The following is an 18953-nucleotide window of genomic DNA, read 5'->3' as shown; positions in this document are numbered from 1 at the left end:
TGGCGGTAAAGCTGGCTTCTGCATTTTTTCACTTGTCTTTTGAGGGAGTGGAGGCGGAGTTACACTCTCAGAGGTGGATGATTTAGAGTTTCCATTTGCTACAGGGTTGGGTGTTGAATTCTGTGTTGTAATGGATGGTTGTCCTTCACAGGTTACTGAAATTGAAGGAGACAATTTTGTGTCAGATGGAGGCATAGACACCACAACACACTGCTTGTGAACAGTCTTGTTGCTCCCTGAACAAGTCTTCCCTGAATTTTTGTATATCATTGCAGCTTTATAGTCTCCTTTGGATACATTTACACTAGACTTCTCAAGAGACTGCAGAGCCAATTGGACATTACCTTTTACAATATCTTCTTTATCTGTGAGCTTCTGCTCTGTTGCTGCACTCTGTAGAGATCTAATAGCTGCCTTCACATCTCCTCTGAAAACTTCTTCTGTCTCATCTTCTGTTGTCTGTCCATTACACTCATAACTTAAAAAAGTTGGCAGTGATTCTGGTGCACAATTACTGACTATAACTGCACTTTGTTGACAAGCCTCAAAGGAAACATGGCTTTCCTGATTTTTCTCTGCATTACTGACCTTTGGATAAGTCTTGTTTTGCTGGCATCTGGAGGCAGACGAACATGTAGATTGCATCACTGCTGAGGAGCTTTCCTCTTGTGCTGTGACATTCAGGTTGTATATTTTTCCAGGGACAATGACTTCACGCTCCACATGCATGCTTTGCTGCTTAGCCATTTCGAGGGACTTTTTTGCTGCTTTCACATCTCCAGATATAATGACCTCTTTTTGTGTTTGGCTTTCTTCTATTTCAGTACCTTCAGCTGACAAGTCCATGTCATAGATAGTTCCAGGTTTAACAATCTCCCGTTCCACAGACATGCTCTGTTGCTTTGCACGTTCTAATGACTGCATTGTTGCCTTGATGTCCCCAGCCACAATGTCCTCTTTTTCTACCATTATAGGTGGCTGTACTGCAAGTTGTTGCTTTGCTGATAAGACATCACCAGGGATGATTTCTTCCTTTGAAACACAGTTGTCAACACTGAAAGAGCACTCAGATGAAAAAACCTTTTTGGTGTTCTTGACATCCCCTGGCAAAACATCAGAAATGGTTCGCTCTACTGGCTCTTTTTGCTGACAGAGACTTCTCTTTGCTTCCTTCACATCCCCCTGAACTATATCACTATGCTCCTCAGTCAGAGGGCTGTGATCAACTTCATCTCCTGATGCCTCAGTATGAAGACTTTTCAGATAGTGAAGATCTCCTTTCTCAATGCAACTTTTGAACAAATTCACATTTCCTTTTTCATTTTCATCCACTCTGCATGATGCTGCAGTCCTCTGGCTGTTGGCAGTAGCTAAGAGATTTCCAATCGTAGACTTTACATCTCCCTTCTCTCTAACTTGACTCTCAGTGTTGGTTTCATAATTGCAGATGAGTGAATAAACTGACATCTCAGCTTGTCCCCCTGCAGTTTCTTGCATTATGATTCCTTTTTTCAAGTCCTTATCTTGAGCAAGCAAGTCATCGATCATTTGGACAATGTTTTGTACTCTTTGATCCCTCTCGAGATTGATAATTGTGGGTGACTGGTAGACTGGAAGTTCTACAACTGTGGTATTCACTTTACCATTCTCCACTTCTCTAAGAAGGCTAACTTGGGGTTTTAGGGTTGGTTTGAGTAAAAGTTGTAACATGATGTTCCTGATGTTACCCCCAACAACTTCCTCCTTCTGGATTTGCACACCTTTGTTGCTTTCAAGCAGATATTTTGCCATATTAACATTTCTACTCTCATTTGCTTCTATTATGATGCCACTTGAGTGAACAAAAGTCATTTGATACAGATAGGACAGGGTGTCAGCAACACTATTTGCAGTAATTTTGTCCAGTGGAGTGGTCTCAAAGAGCCAGGTAGTGCACTTCACATCAGCTTTTGGTATCTCCTCCTCAGTACTTTGCACTAAGGTATCCTCAGACTCCCTGATTTTGTCCAGCGGCTGCGATTCAAACAGCCAAGTGCAGCGTTTGACATCTCCTTTCTGGCTATCTTCTCTGTGGACTGTTTTTACAGGACTTTGCTCCTGAGGTTCCCCTTTCAGACTGTCAATGGTTTGATTCTCAAAGAGCCAAGTGGAGGTCCTGACATCACCACGCTGGACATCAGTGACACTAACCATTCGCACAAACTTGTTACTTGACTGCTCAGATTCAAATACCTGTTTATTGAGCTGCACATTACTACTTCTTAAGTCTTCAATGACCCTGACAGAGGGCTCATCCCGGCTGGTAAGGGAGTCCAGGGGTTGTGTCTCAAACTTCCATCTGGCTGATTTGACATCTCCTTTCTTGACGTCTTCTTGGGTGACAGCTCGGATCACATAAACTTCATTCTCTGCCTTGATGGCATCAAGGGGTTTTGTCTCAAACATCCACCTTGCTCCTCTTACATCACTGCTCATTACCTCCTCTTTTTTCACAGTTGTAACTTCATGAAACTGGCCCTCTTTGTCTTTAATGGCATATAGTGGCAAGGACTCAAACATCATGGTGCTGGACTTTACGTCAACATTGCTCACAGGCTGTTCCACAGAGTCTGACTTCTGTTCAAGGGGTTGATCATGGATTTGGTCCAGTGAGGAAGTTTCAAATATAAACTTTTTGTTCTGTACATCACCACTCTCTTCGCCACTGACTCTCTGAATGTTTGCATCATCATTGTCTTTATTGATCAGGTTCATGGGGCAGTTCTCAAACATCCAAGTAAATGTATGTACTGAACCTTTTTCCATGTGTTCATCTTTGTTCTGTTCATCAGATGTTTTTGTCACCATTTCAGATCCTATTTCATCAAGGGACTGAGATTCAAAAAGTTCTTTGACTCGTGACACATCTCCAGACTGAAAGTTGATCTGGCTGACACATCTCACATCGTGTTCAGAATTTGCATCCTTTCTTATTCTATCCAAGGTTTCTGTTTCAAAAAGATGTTTGACTGTTTGGACACCAACCTCCGATCTCACAGAATCCTGTATGGTGCTACACAGCTTTAAATTGTACTCTTCGCCATCTTTGATGCTGTCCAGAGGCTGTGATTCAAAAAGCCAAGTAATAGACTTGACATTGGTATTGTCAATGGCTTCTTTATCATTAACTTTTTCTGCTTTGTCATACAAAATGTCCATTGGTTGAGTCTCAAATAACCATTTACAGGTCTTGACATCACCTTTCTGAGCTTCCTCTTCTATAGAAGCGTTCTGCTCTGTCTTGTTGAACTTGGAATGGATCCCATCTATTGTCTGGGTTTCAAAAAGCCACTTTGCCATCTTGACATCGCCCATTTTATCCTCCTGTCTGGTGATGCCTTTGATTACCTCAACATTTACTTTTCCCTCTGTAAGCTCATCCAAAGGCTTGGTCTCGAACATCCACTTATAGTTTTGGACTTTCCCTTTGATGAACTCTTCTCGGCTGACTGTTGTGACCTCATGGAGGTTTCCAGAGCTGTCCTTTATTGCATATAAAGGGGTTGTCTCAAACATTGCTTTGTTATCTTTTACATTTCCTGATGCAATAGCGTTTTCCTTCTCAATTATCTCCTCATCTGAATGAGTAATTTTGCACAGAGGAATGGTTTCAAAAAGATGTTTGAATCCCTTAACATCGCCCTTTTCAATCTCTTGTTTCTTGAACGAGATGTTGTTTTGCATACTGCAACTCTCAAATATTTGTTTTTTGCCTTTCACTTCACCTTGTTCATCAGTAGAAAGGGTAACTTTCTTCAAAGACCCAACTTCATAGCTATCATTAAGGGTCTCCATGGGTTGAGTTTCAAATAGCCACAGGGAAGTCTTGACATCTCCCCCGATAATTTCTTCCTTTTCCAAAGACTTTTCTGCAGAGTCTCCTTTTAGTGCTGCCAAGGGTTGCATCTCAAAGAGCTTTCTCTTACTGACAACATCAGCTTCTTCTGCGCATTCAGCCACCGTTCCTTCAAACTTGTCCACTCCTACAACCTCTTGTATTGTGTCAAATGACTGAGTTTCAAACATCCACCTCTTTTGGTCAACTCCTCCTCTTTGCCCCTCTTCCAGAGATATACCCCGAATTATTTTTACCCCATCAGTTCCCTTATTTATTAGGTCCAAAGGCTGAGTTTCAAAAAGCCAACGGGCAGTACTGATGTTGCTGCTGTTGATCTCCTCCCTGCAGATGGATTTAATCTCATGGATATTGCCACTGTTGTCCCTGATTGCACAGCAGGGTTCTGCCTGGAAGAGTTTTAGAGTCTTCTGGATGTCTCCTTTCTGCTCCTGAAGCTCAGATCTCAGTTTGAGGAAGCTATGGTCTTCTATGGAGTTGCAGCGTCCCAAGTCGCTTAATGGTTTAGACTCAAAAAGCAGTCGAGTCCCTCTCACATCTCCTGGCTGGATGGGTTCTTTCAACACTGCTTCGACCAGTTCGCCTTCTTCTCTTTTTGATTGATTTAGAGAATCTAAGGGCTGGGTCTCAAACAACCACATTGATGTTCTCACATCCCCTCTTACAGAAGTCTGTCTTTTAGCAGACATTTGTTGGGTGCTGTCAGTATGCTCAAACACAGAGGAAGTGCCTCTGACATCTCCACCTTTCAACTCTTCATCATACAGCAGCTTCTTGGTTGTATGAGGATCCCCAATGTTGTCTAGAGTCCAGTTCTCAAAGATCCACCTCATGGACTGCACTTCACACTGATAAGCTGCGTCTGCTGTTGCGTTTTCTGACTGCACTGCCTTCAATATCTCATCATCCACGGCATCATCAAGACTCGCCCGTAGGTCTGGGTGGATGTGTTTAAAGAGCCTCTTTAGCTCACTCTTCTGCCGTTGCTGGTAGAACGTGGAGAATGTTTCTTTAGGTGGAGGAACAGGGAGGCTAGTTAATTCTGAAGGCCCTTCATAGTCGAGGGGTCTAGGTGGTACGGGAGGAGGTGGGGGGGGAGGCAGGTCGTCTTCACCATGAGATGATTGTGAAACTGTGATTTTCCTGGCTGGTTCAGTCATCTTTAAATGAAATACAGATTGGAGTAATATTGTCAGGTTTCAGTTATGAAAAACAGTTAGTTAAAGTATGTGCAAATATTAGAATGATTAGCATTTAAGTGAAGCCATACTTTACCTTTTTCTGTGTTCGCTTGATATTTTTCACAGCAAACCATCTTCTGTCACACCAGGGTTAACAAAACACTTCATAGCTGTTAGTAAGCATACCATCTCATTGTACACACACACAGTAAATGCACTAAATTATGTTAATAGCTAAATTTCTGCCTCCAACCGAAACACCTGAAAGTACGAATCTACATTAAACTGGCATTAACTTATTTTTTGGTTACTTAAGGGCAGTGGAAACAAGCTGTAAACACAACCCTGATATATTACCACCTTTTAAACATGGTAAACTTATTAGCAAATGTGGCACCAATAAAGCAACATTACTCTTCATTTGAAGTATTCACTTGAAGTAGTCTACATTCCCCTGTGCCAATTTGAATTTCCCCTACAGGTGAGGTACATCTTATCTTATCTTGTCTTACCTTGTCTTATCGTATCTTATCTTATCATAAATGTCTGGCCCCTTAGTTGCTATATGTGACACAATGTTCACCACAGTGGGTTTTTAGAGCTTTATTGCTTAAAATGGTTGCCTGCGGTCGAAAACAACACTCATAAGAATGGTGCAACTGAACCAAAATAGTAGAGTTGTGGGTCGGAAAACCAAAACAAATGAGCTGAAAGACACTGAAATGTTCCATAGAGCTGAGAGGAACTTTATAGTTGGGTAATACCTATCTGTGGGTTTGTCACTGTGAGCCACACCTTTCACATACACATAGTCATTTGATCCATTGTTAGTATAAAATGTTGATTTTAGCTGCTTCATATTCTGTGAACAGTTTAGGAATTTCAGTTCTTCCTTTGTTGTTCTGCTGTACTGATAAAATTGTGATTGATTGACAATGATTGTAATGCCGAAGCCATGGGAAAAGAATATGGCGCTGTACATAAAACAGATAAGTTGTTCTGAAGATCTTTTATCTAAACATAAATGGAATTTGTTACTATTTGTGTTGCTTTTAAAGTATTAGGTCAAAGGTTAACTGTGTCTTTGGTCATACAAAATAAGAGTCAGTTACACAGCACTCAAAACCGCCACACTGTAGTAAAGAATGGGAAGAGAACTATACCGTACCTTGCTGTTTTTAGCCCTCGTTCCTGGAGTACCAATGAATTCCTGTTTATCAACAGAGAAATAAAGTGTGATTTAGATCAGTTTGGCTCATGAGTACAATTATTTCCTGTAAAAGTATATATCAGCACTCTGATGCACATGTGCTATACACAAATCAGTGTAATAAACATTTAAAGTATGAAATAGATTTATTGTAAAATGTTGAGTTGCTCCGATTGTGACAGAGCAGTGTTCATTCTCTATCAAAGCTCTTGACTTGAGTGTGTAGGGAGGTATGGGAGGCATTTCAGGAACTCACTGGCTGTGTTGAGCCTCCTGTGGAGTCGATAGCTGCTGCTTTTGACAGATAGATAGCTGATCTGTCTCTCACTGAGGAGGAAGTAGATATCCTGTCTCTGGTTTGTCTTGTTGGGGTGCCCCCCTTAGTCAGTGGTGGACTATATTTGTCATCTGCAATACAAAAGACAAAATAAAATCCAATATCATATCTACCTGAAATATTTATAAAATGTTCTCAATAAGATAAAAATAACTGAGCAAGTCAAGGTCCAGCATCACCCTTTTGGGGTTTCTTATGTTAATAATGACCCGCTTGTTGTACATTATCCTGCTTATTACATGGCTACTTGCTATAGAAATCAATAATTTAAAAGGATTTTATTTTATACTTTACTGAAAGAACTGTGCCCATAGCAATGGTTTGATATTCATATCATTGTCTGGTATTTAGAAATAACACACTGTAGAATACTGCAATTGACCAATCAGAATCAGGTATTCAACAAAGCCATGTAATAAAGTCAAATAATGTTTAGATGGTATTGTTTTTACTATCTTAGATTTGTTGACACACAATTGTAAAAGTAGACCTCAGATGTATCCCAAAATAAGCAGAGCAGAGTGTCTCTAGTGCCAGCAACAAGATTAATGATAACACTGTGTGTGTGTGTGTGTGTGTATTTATAGTGATGCTTATAGTGTGTGTATTTATAGTGATGTTGGAAACTTTGTTATCACTGCTGTAGCTCTCTGTTAACTTGTGGAAACAATTTAATCTGCAACAAGGCCTACAGTATATGGCACCCTAACAGATTGAGAGTAGTTTAACAGAGTAGCTTGTGGGACTTTTTATTTAAATAAACCTCTTCATATGATTTATTGTGCTAAAGACAAACATTGATACAAACAAGTAATTTTACAAAGGCTTTGATCCCAGTAGCTGACAAGACAAATAGGCCCACACAGCCCGCCTGCTGCCTGGGACCCTCACCAAACTGCATGCCATGGTCTGACCATGACGCCCAAGAAGAAAAAAAAAAAACAGCAACTGCTAGCTCAGCTGGAGTGACACAGATTGTTTGCACATTGTTTTTGTGAGCTCTCTGCCATCAAACCATCAACACCTGACCACAGGAATGCGACTGCCTGCCCCCATGAAAAACATAGAAATGATCTCAGCTTGGTGTGCATTATTTTACCTTAAGCTGTTTTACATTGCAATGATACAGATCGTTGATTGATCAGGAAAAACAAATGTCCTTAGCACGTATCAGCAGAAAATCTGATCAGTTTGAGTTAGATGTGATAGATTCAGACAACAACAACAGCGCTGTGAACAATAAGGCTCGAGGTCAACAGCCCAGTGTGTTTCCATCCAGCTGTAACTAATGGCCAGATTTGAACACACCTCCTCTTTTTACACACTAAGCCCTCGCAGCACAAAAGGATGGACCAGCAAGCTGGCGCCTCTCACGAGCCCGGACTTAAAGCATTTTCATAGATGGGTGAGCAGACAGAATGAGGCAACAGAGTGCCATGCGTGTCCTGTTGAGAATCAGCACCCATACACCCATACACACTGGTATCAACAGCTTGTGAAATACTGATTTGTAAAATGCAGTTGTTACCAAATCAGACATAAATAAGACATTAAGCTTTGTTGACTTTTCTGGATACCTTTCTCTGTGGTTCGCACACATTCAAAGAAATTTCTGCTGACATCTCTTTGATCTGGATTCATTCTCCAGGAATGAAGAGGAGCTATTAGCGGCACAGTAATGTGGGGGCGTTGCGGGCCACTGGCAGCTGTACAAATGGTGGTGAAATGCAGTTGGTATTTGTTCTTCACCACCACCACCTTCACCACCATCAGCTGTTGGTGATTGTAGCCACATTCACAGACTGTAATGAAAACCAGCATGCCAAAGGACTGCTCATACTGGGGGGCCTCAGACCCACACACACTACATCACCCCACTGTGTTAGTTATATATCTGATATTACTTATTGCTTTTATAACAGATATATACTGCTTCGCCCTTCATAGTTCATCGCTATTCTTTTAATGATAGAAAGACAGAAAGCTAGGATTAGTGTAAACTAGAGTATTCCTGTTGTCTGACCTCCCATTCCAGACGTCTCTAGGGATAAGGGGCTGAGAACTGATAGCCACTTAAGACTTAATGAAGATGCCAGCAGCATGGTAACAACAATTTATGAGCTTTATTAGTTCTGATGTCACTCACAAAGAAAATGGAAAGTAGAACATCGTACTTTCTTTTTTGTGCGGTCAAAGTCTGTAATTTAATTATTATAATAATAAATATTTGATAATAATAATTTAATAACTTGATTTATGCTTTTAATTGATCTTGTTTTAGTCATTTATCACTAACATACTGCTATAATATTAAACTTCAAGTATTTTGAATAATGTCTACACTCCACATTAATTCTGCTCATCTTACAGACTGGAATCACATTCGACAGAATAAAGAACTGTAATATAAAACAATGTACACATTTAAGCAGCTCTCTCAGTAATTATTATACAGTACTACTTGTATTTTTTACATTATCTACACATCAGTTTCCTCCATTTCAATAAAGTTAATTCTCATGATACTTACTAAAATAGCATCCAGCGTCGTTCACTGTCACTTCCCTGTGTATCTCCGCTGTGGTGGATAACTGACTCTTAAGGCCCCTGTGATGTGTGATACAGTCTCCTCTCTCAGTGCTCCTCTCTGCTTCTCAGTTCACTGTGACTGAACTCTTTCTAGTCCTGTGGCCTCAGCGACAGCTGATTTTTATCAGAGTCCGCTGCCCCAGTGGAAGACTTTGGCTATTTTGGGAGGGTGGGCTGGCGGCTGCCGCTACTCGGCTGAGTCAATCACCTCTGTTAGTCGCTGAGGGACAGGGGCACCCCTCCACCTCCCATTCCCATAGCTACATTGTCACCCACTATAACGGGCACTGGGTGGGACTTGCAGTATGTGTGTCAGTGGGTGTTTTGTGGGCAATTTCATATTAGTATTGTCTGCTAGATCAGTGGTTTTCAAACATTTTAACGTCAAGGACCCCTAAATTAGACCACAGACCCCATTTTATATAAGATTCTGTCCCAGGGTACCCAATCTGATGCTATTTGATTTTTTTATTACAGAAAGTGTATAAAATCCATGACCAAAATAGTCATACATTCTGTCATTGTGTTACTTATGGATGAAATGATTCCCCTTTTTGCTGGGGACCCCCTGGAACCCTCTCAAGGACTGCTGGGCGTCCCCGGATCCCATTTTGAAAACCAATGTGTTAGATTATGCTAGTAGAATATAACATTATTTTCTACTGGTTGAAATATAATTTCTGACGTTATTAAATATTTTCACTGTTTTTTGGTAAAGCACACTATGATTTTTGTCAGTAATCCTCACTGTAGATGTCCACTCACATTCCTGTCTCTTACTCACACTAGACACATCACAGGGTCAAAACGTCAACTATGATACACTGAAAAACAATATCAGTTGCAGGACACATTGGCATGGTTCAGAAGGCCAAGGTCTGCGTCACGGTCAGAGCCGTCAGTGACAGCCTCACTCCTATCTTAAGCATGTGTGCCAAACACATAGTTATTCATTTACACCACTACATCCTTGTCTTTATTTAGCTGTTTCCTTGCAACTCTCAGGTCCAAAGGACACAGAGGTTAGTGCTCAGCCAACTACGTCAGGATGTTCATGCTGATTCTAAATCCCAGAGACCTTGATCCTGACATTTTTACTCCATGGTAACTTAATCTAAATTCATATGATATACTGAATGTGTGGGGATTCTCCAGCACTGTTTTTAACACAGACAGATACATCTCTTGAACTACATACATACTTAAAAGAACCAGCAGGAACACAAACAATAACTTGCTCAAAGATCACAGTGGTCCTGAATAGTCCTATAAAGAGAGGACAACTGAACTGTGGCACCAAAATACAACAGTGATCTCATGCCTTTGAGGCCACCCTGGCACCAATCCCATCCACCCTATCAGAGCTCAATGACTCTTAACATGAAATTCAGCACCACTGCTCACCGTGTGAGTATCTGGATGCTCTGTTGTAAGACTCTGGCAGCCTATTAGTGGCTTTTCCTCCCTCCACCTGGGCGGTTCTCTGTGGATAAACAACATATAGAGTCATGAAGACAATTTCAGCATTTTTGGTGTTTCTAGAGTGACAGTAAATTGGTTGCCCCATTTGGGAAAGTGGCCTGCTAGTAGGAGTTTAAATTAGTAGTTTGACATTTTGGGAAATATGTTTATTCACTTACTTTCCTAGAGTTAGAGAAGATAGATCGATACCACTATCATATCTGTCCTTTAAATATGAAGCTACATCCAGAAGACTATTAGCTGACCTTAGCATAAATACTAGAAACAGAGGGAAACAGCTAGACTGCATGGCTCTGTTCAATGTTTAATGTTGCCTGCCAGCATCCATAAAACAAATGAAACTCCATAATAAAACACTTGTCTCTACACGGGCAGATAACTGTCTCAGCCTACATCTACATATTATACAATATAAATAAATGAGAAATTATACATTTATTAATTTCCACATTTATTTTCTCCAGTTTTGATACAAAGCTAAGCTAACCGCCTGCTAGCTCTAGCTTCATTTAGTACACAGACATGAGAGTGGTATAGAACTATTCCTTTAAAAACATGTGTGCTGTAGGAACATGTGTTTTGGTCAGGAGGTGCAGGTGTTTCTCTTTAAAGCCTCTGGTGTTCTCTGTTTATTGTCTGCATCCATGCACTAAATGAACTGTTAGGTGAAGCGTATGGGGCCTGGGCTGTTGGGTGTGTTAACACTTTATACATCTGGTCACTTGATGCCTGCAAGCACCTGGAAGAGCATTATGTTATCCGAGGACATTAACATTATGTGTGTGACTGATTTTTCTGTGGTTGCTTACTCTAAAGAACCAAGGAACCATGCATCAATGAACACAGTCAATGTAGTAAAATCTGGTAGGTACATCATGCTGAATCATGTAGAAAGTAATACCGAATGTACAAAACTCACACACCTTAACGCTTGTATCCTTCAAAGGGGTGTTGTGACTTCTCCAGTCCTGCAGAGGGCAGTCTCTCCCTGTCTGACTGCCAGTAGCAGCTGCTGAGTTCAGCCGAGGGCTGCTGTTGAAGCCTTGCTGCAGGGTGGCCTTAGACTCAAACAGGGCACGCAGAGCCTTGGTGCCTGTGGACTCCCTCTCAGGGAGGAAGTCCATGGAGCGACTCCTAGACAGAGTCGAGCTTCTTCCAGATGCCCAGAGGGCTGCTTTCTCCCTGCTGTCCATCTTTCTCCATCGACTGTCTACACAGCTCTCTGACACCTGAAAGCAGCCATTGATTTTTATGTGTGTTGTTGTTTTAATGGTCGTCACACATGTTACTCGTGATGAAAAAGGAAATAAAAAGATGGCCTACCTGGACTTTATGCTCCACTTTTTCAATACTCCTTAGGTCAGCACAACTTTGGTAACTGTTTGAACACATTTATTGACACATTTATTCTCATTGACCCTTGTGATTCAAACCCAAGAATCATTTAGGAATTTGTGAGCAGTAAAAGTGAAAAAAAACTGTCAACATGCCCTTGAGCAAAGCACTGCTCAACTTTCATTCCTCATTAGCTTCTAGAAGAGGACTGTACTGGGAATCAAGCATTCTCAGTTTGCTTCTAACAGTTTTAAGCTATATGTGTACAAGAATGTGCATATATATATATTGTGCTGAACTTACTGTCGCACCATCTGAGACACAGATTTTCTGTCCCAGCGGGTGGGAGCTGGCGTGACCCATGACCTCTCCAGAACCCCAGAGAGACTTCTCAAGGACTGGGTCCTTCTCAGGCCAAACGCTTCCATAACAGTCCCTCTAACAGCAGCTAAAATAAGGAAATATTCCAGTAATAATATGTGACAATAACCTCAAATGGCCTAATTCAAAAACAGCATTGTGTGTTAATGCTTACAAATGATTTGGAACAGAAATATGTATGATTTGTTAATACTAAATCACTTTTTACTGATCACAGAGCTTATTGTCACATTTAAAGCAGAAATTCTTTCTTTTTTTTTTTCTTTTCTGAGGTTTAACTTCATGTGAATTATTATATAACAGGTTGTCACATTGACAGTCATATGACTCTGTTAATGTTTATGAACTCCAACTCAGACAGCAAACTCAAATTTACACCTCAGTATGACTGTGTAGGTCATACAATTAATATATTATTATAATGTGGATAAAAAAAAACATATTCTACTCTCAAAAAAATTATAGTATCTAAATTTTGGACAGAGACAATTATATTTAAATGTATAGTCTATAAACGTATGCAGGTAAAGGTAAGAAATCATAAGCGGCTTTAACACATAGATACACAGTTACAATACTTTCACTGCAAATAGGATTATGTTGCCCTGTCTGCAAAATCCAAAGAATATTTATCCCTTACCCGGAGAGAAAAAGCAGAAGTCACCTGTGCATCTCTGGCTTTGTGGTTAACTTGTGGTTTAGGAGCACCTCTCACAAGACACAGCAATTTCCAGTGGCCAAAGTCCTTTAACACCTTGTGATTTGAGGCTTCCGGATATGAGATCTGCTACTGTAACATCACCTGATAAATATCTGACAGATCAATAGAATCTAAGATGCATTTGTATTATGCAAAGCAGATTACAAAGATAAAATCAATCTCTCTCTCCCTAATTAAAAAATAAATTACTTGTTTTCAGTTTAAATACTAATGGCAGTGATGACAGTGTGGTGCATTAAAACACACACAGAAACCAGAGAGCAGACCTGTGTGTACTATGACAGCTGCTATAGTCAGATGTCGGTGTTGAAATGCTTGGCATAGCGGCTCTGTTACTGTATCTCGTGCCAGAACTCAGCAGCAGCATTTTATCTACACCTTGCATGCTTATCATAGCAACTTTATTACTGCAGCAGGAGTCACATTCCTTCATTCACACACCATTCCTCCTCAATGTGCTTAAACAGATTCATGTGTTGTGTTGCTACTGCTATTCTGCCATTGTACATATCCAAAGCACAGAAAAAGCTGACGTTGCATTTAAGTCTACGTAGCACTCATTCCTGTTGATGATTACAACAGTCTGCTGATGCTCAGAGGGTGGAGTTACAGTTCTACCATGGCATGTGAATTATATACACCAATAAACCAGAAATAAATTTATATATCTTTTTTTCCACACAAGCAACATGAAGTGATCATTAACAGGCATTCAAATTCACTAGAGTACATATTGTGAAATGTGAAACCTGAGAATCTGAATACCCTCAGACTATGATAATGAGAAATAAGAAATGAGTTGAGACCTGATGTTTTGGTTGGCTTTTTTATGTGTAGGGCATAAATGCTGATGCGACACCCATAACTGCTTATTATGCAAAAATGTTATTGTGTTAGTTTACTTGTGTCACTTTTAAAGGACCAGTGTGTATGATTTATATAGGTAGGTGTAGGATGCTATAATCAATATTTTATATTACCAATGGATCAATTGACTACGCTGGGAAACATGTCACTCATACTGATGCATCTACAGTTAATTATCAGCTGGTCTAGTTTGGTTCACACTTACTGCAGCATTCCAGACGCAGCAGGCAGCAGTTCTCAATGAAAAAACTCTAAAAACACACTGATATTTAATTCCTAGGATGGCAACAACAATGAACAATGCAACCTTTCTATCTGCATCATAAGAAAACAAAAATTGCATTCCCTACCTGCAGCATTAAATGGCAGACTGTCAAAGTTAGCGGCTAGCTAGTGAACATAGTGGAGCATTTAGCAGATAAAGTGGTGGCAGTTGGTAGAAAAGGTTGTCATCCACTAATTGCAGGGTTGCCAGTTAGATTACCAACTCCTCTTATCCACACAGCGGTGTCAAAATGAACTCCAAATTTCTCCCAATGGTCAGACCCACACCATGGTAGCCATTGGTGTGTGTGGGGGGGCGGCTGTGTGTGTGTGTGTGTCTGTGTTTGTGTCTGTGAATGTGGAAAATGTAAATATAAATAAAGACATGTATCATTAAAAAATTAGATTAGACAGCAAAACAAAGCTAAAAGGGGGTGAATATTATACATTTATACAGAAACACTACTCCAAATGAATGCTAATGTTCTTCAGTAACTGCTGGGTGTGTAAATAGAAACCTGTGTGATAAAGTAAAAGGTGATATATGTCAGTGTTTGCTCCCCTTTCTGCTGCCCCCAAGTGGCCAACAATTGAATTATTCCTCGTGTTTCTGACATTTTTTTATACGGATATAGGCTATTTGTCGACCTCCAGAGGAGAACATTGTTAATTCATTCATGGAGAAAAACACACCATTCATGGTATTTTGCCTTAATATTAATCAACAGCCAGGAGAGGGCGCCAGAACAACACCCCTCCCCCCATCCATAACAAGTGGTTAAAGGGCATCATAACTGCTTGCTTGTTGACAGAACATTTGTTGTTATTTTTATCAGTTGACCAGGTGAGTGATCTGCCTTTGTTTGTAAAAATCTAATGCACCCATAAAGTATCACAGTGCACCTTAATGCATTGCACAAACATATGAATATGAAGACAAGTAACAGTGGAGTTAGATATCACAGTTGTGTTGTCAGCCTTTAATGCATGTGTTTTGCCAGCTGCAATAGAAGGAGAGAGAGGAAATCAGTGAGTGATTGAGCGTGTAGGGGAGGGAGGGGGGAGTCAGACAGTCTCACCCACACAGCTCCACAGAACAGTCAGTACTGGCCTGAACAGCTGAGAACAGAGCAGGTCTCCTTCCTGCTGCTGCTGCTGTGTGCTCCTGCAAAAGCCTCACATGGAGCCACATGTGACAGCATTAACAACAGCAGAATACACTGTGCTGGAACTCAGAGAGCACAGGAGCTCCCACTGACAGCAACACACAATCAGTGGCAAGAGAACAGGAACACATACACACAACTTTATCAGTCTGTAACGTTGAATACATAATGAGACAAGAGACATACGTCTTTACTATGCTCCTTCAGGGAAAGCGCCTTTTGTCTCCACGTTGCGTCACACAGGCCAATTTGTAAGTTTGTAAGAAAGGTCACCGCAGCTCTCTGGCTAATGCTGACAAGAGGTTCATTGTTGAAGGGGGAATGTCAAACCCAATCACACAGCTGCTTGGCTGTTACAGCTTTTGCTGCTCACAGCGAAGATAAGATCATTTCTGTTGAAAATTGTAGTGGTGTAACCTACTTTGCACTCCACAGCTTGACTTGCTTTTGCAACCGTCCTGTAAACATAGGGATACAATGAGCAAACTTGGCCCTTAAGAAGAAATAATATACTGTAAGTAAAATTCTGGCAATCATATTTGTCAGTAAAAGGACTTATCTACTGTACATTGCCTTAAAATATTACATTATCATAGCAGCCTTGAGTCTCACTGTTCTTAGCAATGACAAGGCTGTTAAGTGAAGGCATTTGAATTATACATTGCAGTTCATCTCAGTCCATGTTCTGCATGTGCAGGTTACTCTCCATTATAGCAGATCCCTTGCAGATCAGTTTTTCAGCCTACATGTTGCACAGAAAGCACTCCAGGATGTTGCAGCCTGAGTGATATGCTACAGAGATACGATATCACCGGCCCCAGGATTAGGCAGCAGTACACTTGGCACAATGCCAGCTCGCCATTAGGTTGTCACAGGAAGTTCTCTGGTGTCATGTCCATGAAGTGATACCACTGCACAGACAAAAGGATGGCAGTTGACACATCACTTAAGGTGTCACTGTTGTGAAATCTTACCCAAAGTCTTTATCTGATGGCATTTTCCGAGTGGAGAAAGTGAGATTGGTGTCTCTTTGGCACACAGTGGAGTTTAAAGGGGCAGAAAACTTATTTTCTACGTCAGCTTTGTTTTTAAGATGAATGAGGTCCAACACAAACACAAAATTGGAACAGTTTATATGTCTGTGGTGTTTTATCTGTGCTCTTTAACTGGTTTGAAGTGGGAGAGGCTCAGTGTGCTTGTATTGACTGTACTTCTCACTTGATGTGAGCCAATGAGCTTGTGGTCTCAATTGCTAGTTTGAAGCGCTTCTTCTATACAGCATGAAGTTTAGTGTCCCCTCCATGAGCCATCCATAACATTCACTAAAACAAATGTCTGACTAAATTGGACTACAAAATGCACTGACAACATAGAGGAACAGTTAGTATAAGACAAGTAACACTATTGTTAGCAGCTAACTCTATTTCCACCATGTTTGTAGGCTATTTCTGATTCCGTACTGAAATAAAAAAAAAAGCACAGTTAAATTACATCAATTGTTACAGATGTATCTGTATTGTTATGGTATTGGATGTGTTTCAAATTGTCTGAGAGGGAGAATACACACCCCTATTGTATGGTTATGTGCTTATATGTTAGCATTTTCAATCAAACTGATCAAACCCCACCAACAAAGTTCTGATAGAGCACATGATCTGAGTGTCCGAGTGTTTAAACTGTGTTCTTTTCCCCCAAACTGTAACTTTGCTTTGTTTCCTTTTCAGCTTGTAGGTTTTAATGGCATCTAGCGTTGTAGATGCAAATTGCAGCTCCAATATTTCACCTTCCCTATCCAAGCGTGAAGGAGAAACTACGGTGGCCTTGAAATGTGTGAAAGACGTCAACATGGCAAACTCAATGGAAGGCGACCTATGGCGTTTGTAGATATAAAAAGCTCATTCTAAGGTAACAAAAGCATAACGATTCTTATTTTCAGGTGATTATACACTAATAAAAACATACCTATGAATATTAAAGTTCCATTTCTGCCAATAGATCCTCCTAAGTGTTACACACTGGACCTTTAAGCTAAGCTAACTGCTGCTGGCTTTGTAGAATCGATATAGACACTATGGTGTCAATGTTCTCATCTAACTCTCTGCAAGAAAGCAAATAAGCATGTTTCCCAAAATGTTCTGCTTCCTATTCTACTGAGTTGTGTGCAGTTTCTCCATTAACATGCATCTATTCTATAGGTGTGTGACTGAAAGCATAACACTGATACTGTTTGTTTCTTACCTACAGTGACTCCATTCCCTACATCATGTACTTCACTACAGAGTCTCAGACTTGACAGATGGACAAACAAATGCGCACACAGCAAGGTAACTTCACCCTCACCACCTCAAAATGCAACCCAGCGTTTCACAAGCATGTTTCTAATTACATCGAGGTGAAATGATGGAAGGGGAAAATGAGGTGAAGGTGAGAGATGTAGACGAGACAGAATCAGGAGGTAGGGGGTGACATTCCTGAGCCATGTTGTGCTCCAGCAGGGGTCCGACAGAGTTCGTCTTGAGCCAAAATCTCCTCAGTATTTAGGTCAGAGAGGTGGCCCCACTCTCCCCCTCTCCAGCATGTCCCGCTCTCCTCCGTGTTGTCTCTCCAGCTCTAGATTGTCCAACACTCGTCAGCTTTCATGAGATGTCGGCTCATGCCAGGAGTGAAAAGAACGGGGAGGACTCAAACCGAACAGCTCGTCTCCTTCTGCCCATAAAGACCTCCCTCTAACGTCTCTTTCTGTCTAACCAGGCCTTACCAGAACAGAAGTGGAGCACAGCCAAAGAAGAATGAGAACCACTCTTACTCTGTGTACGCTAACTATGAACTAGTTTCCTTCTTTAAGGAATTTATTTCACAGGGGAGAAACATAACAGACCATTGTCGGCTCCAGTTTTGAATCATCACAGAACGCAGTAACATTTGTCCTCAATAATTAAAGCACTTCCATTATTTTCTTTCTTCTGAATACGTTGAGTTGTATCTTCATACATATCAAGTTCAGTCCCATTTCTTCTGTATTTGACAGCCTCTTGAGATCACACATACACCAAAGCCTCCACTAAGAAACACATTAAATCACCGAAATGACATAATCTACTGACTTCCTTTGATCTGAGATGCCCGTTAGTATGTCATGGATTTATATGAGAATGAGTTGATAATGGAACTGGCTGGGACGTGTCCTTGGAATAATGAGGCCAAAGTAAGACTAATTTGAGATATGAGCTCTTTGTAAGAGCTCTACGGGCGGTCTAAGACGCTCTCTGAGGGGCCAGGTCTGAGATTAAACCTGCAGAAACAAAAAGGGCCCTTGGTAATGACTAGTTTACACCGATCTGCCTACTCTTCTGTTTCTTATTCAGTGCGAAAGGAATGCACCAACGGACAGGATGATGTCACTCCAGTCTGCAGCCTCTTAATTTACACCCACAGGCCCAGTACCAGAGAAATGAAATGTAACAACTACACCCTGAAAGAATTAAGAAGAAGAACCAAAGGGAAGAAAGATAAACAGAAAAGAGA

At 40.8% G+C, this 18953-nt stretch overlaps 1 protein-coding gene across 3 annotated transcripts; it reads right to left on the bottom strand.

The window, feature by feature from the left end:
* Nucleotides 1–138: 138 nt before the first annotated feature.
* On the bottom strand, nucleotides 139–13123 carry xirp1 (xin actin binding repeat containing 1). 3 transcript variants are annotated; one of them, XM_035671413.1, is made up of 9 exons: nucleotides 13051–13123; nucleotides 12333–12477; nucleotides 12018–12072; nucleotides 11618–11923; nucleotides 10617–10695; nucleotides 6543–6694; nucleotides 6245–6286; nucleotides 589–5055; nucleotides 139–155 (listed from the first exon to the last, which is right to left on the bottom strand). In XM_035671413.1, the coding sequence occupies exons 2-9, from the start codon at nucleotides 12455–12457 to the stop codon at nucleotides 153–155; spliced, it is 5229 nt and encodes a 1742-aa protein (XP_035527306.1). In that variant the 5' UTR covers nucleotides 12458–12477; nucleotides 13051–13123; the 3' UTR covers nucleotides 139–152. The 3 variants fall into 3 exon arrangements, with proteins under 3 accessions (XP_035527306.1, XP_035527307.1, XP_035527308.1); XM_035671414.1 differs by lacking the exons at nucleotides 10617–10695; nucleotides 11618–11923; nucleotides 12018–12072; nucleotides 12333–12477; nucleotides 13051–13123 and adding an exon at nucleotides 9154–9433; XM_035671415.1 differs by lacking the exons at nucleotides 6543–6694; nucleotides 10617–10695; nucleotides 11618–11923; ... (1 more) ...; nucleotides 12333–12477; nucleotides 13051–13123 and adding an exon at nucleotides 9154–9433.
* Nucleotides 13124–18953: the final 5830 nt, after the last annotated feature.

Source organism: Morone saxatilis, unplaced genomic scaffold (genome assembly GCF_004916995.1).
Source record: "Morone saxatilis isolate NCDOM2014 unplaced genomic scaffold, NCSU_SB_2.0 Contig23, whole genome shotgun sequence".
In the NCBI taxonomy this organism is placed as follows: domain Eukaryota; kingdom Metazoa; phylum Chordata; class Actinopteri; family Moronidae; genus Morone; species Morone saxatilis.
This window is presented reverse-complemented; position numbering and strand designations above follow the sequence as displayed.

Bases quoted from the DNA above. Each gene is read 5' to 3' on its own strand.
- xirp1 (XM_035671413.1), bottom strand. From the start codon at position 12,457: ATGGAAGCGTTTGGCCTGAGAAGGACCCAGTCCTTGAGAAGTCTCTCT. The intron at 12,073-12,332 runs GTAAGTTCAGCA...GTGTTCAAACAG, and splicing joins GTGTCTCAGATGGTGCGACA to TTACCAAAGTTGTGCTGACC. The intron at 5,056-6,244 runs GTACGGTATAGT...TTTCATTTAAAG, and splicing joins CGAGGGCTAAAAACAGCAAG to ATGACTGAACCAGCCAGGAA.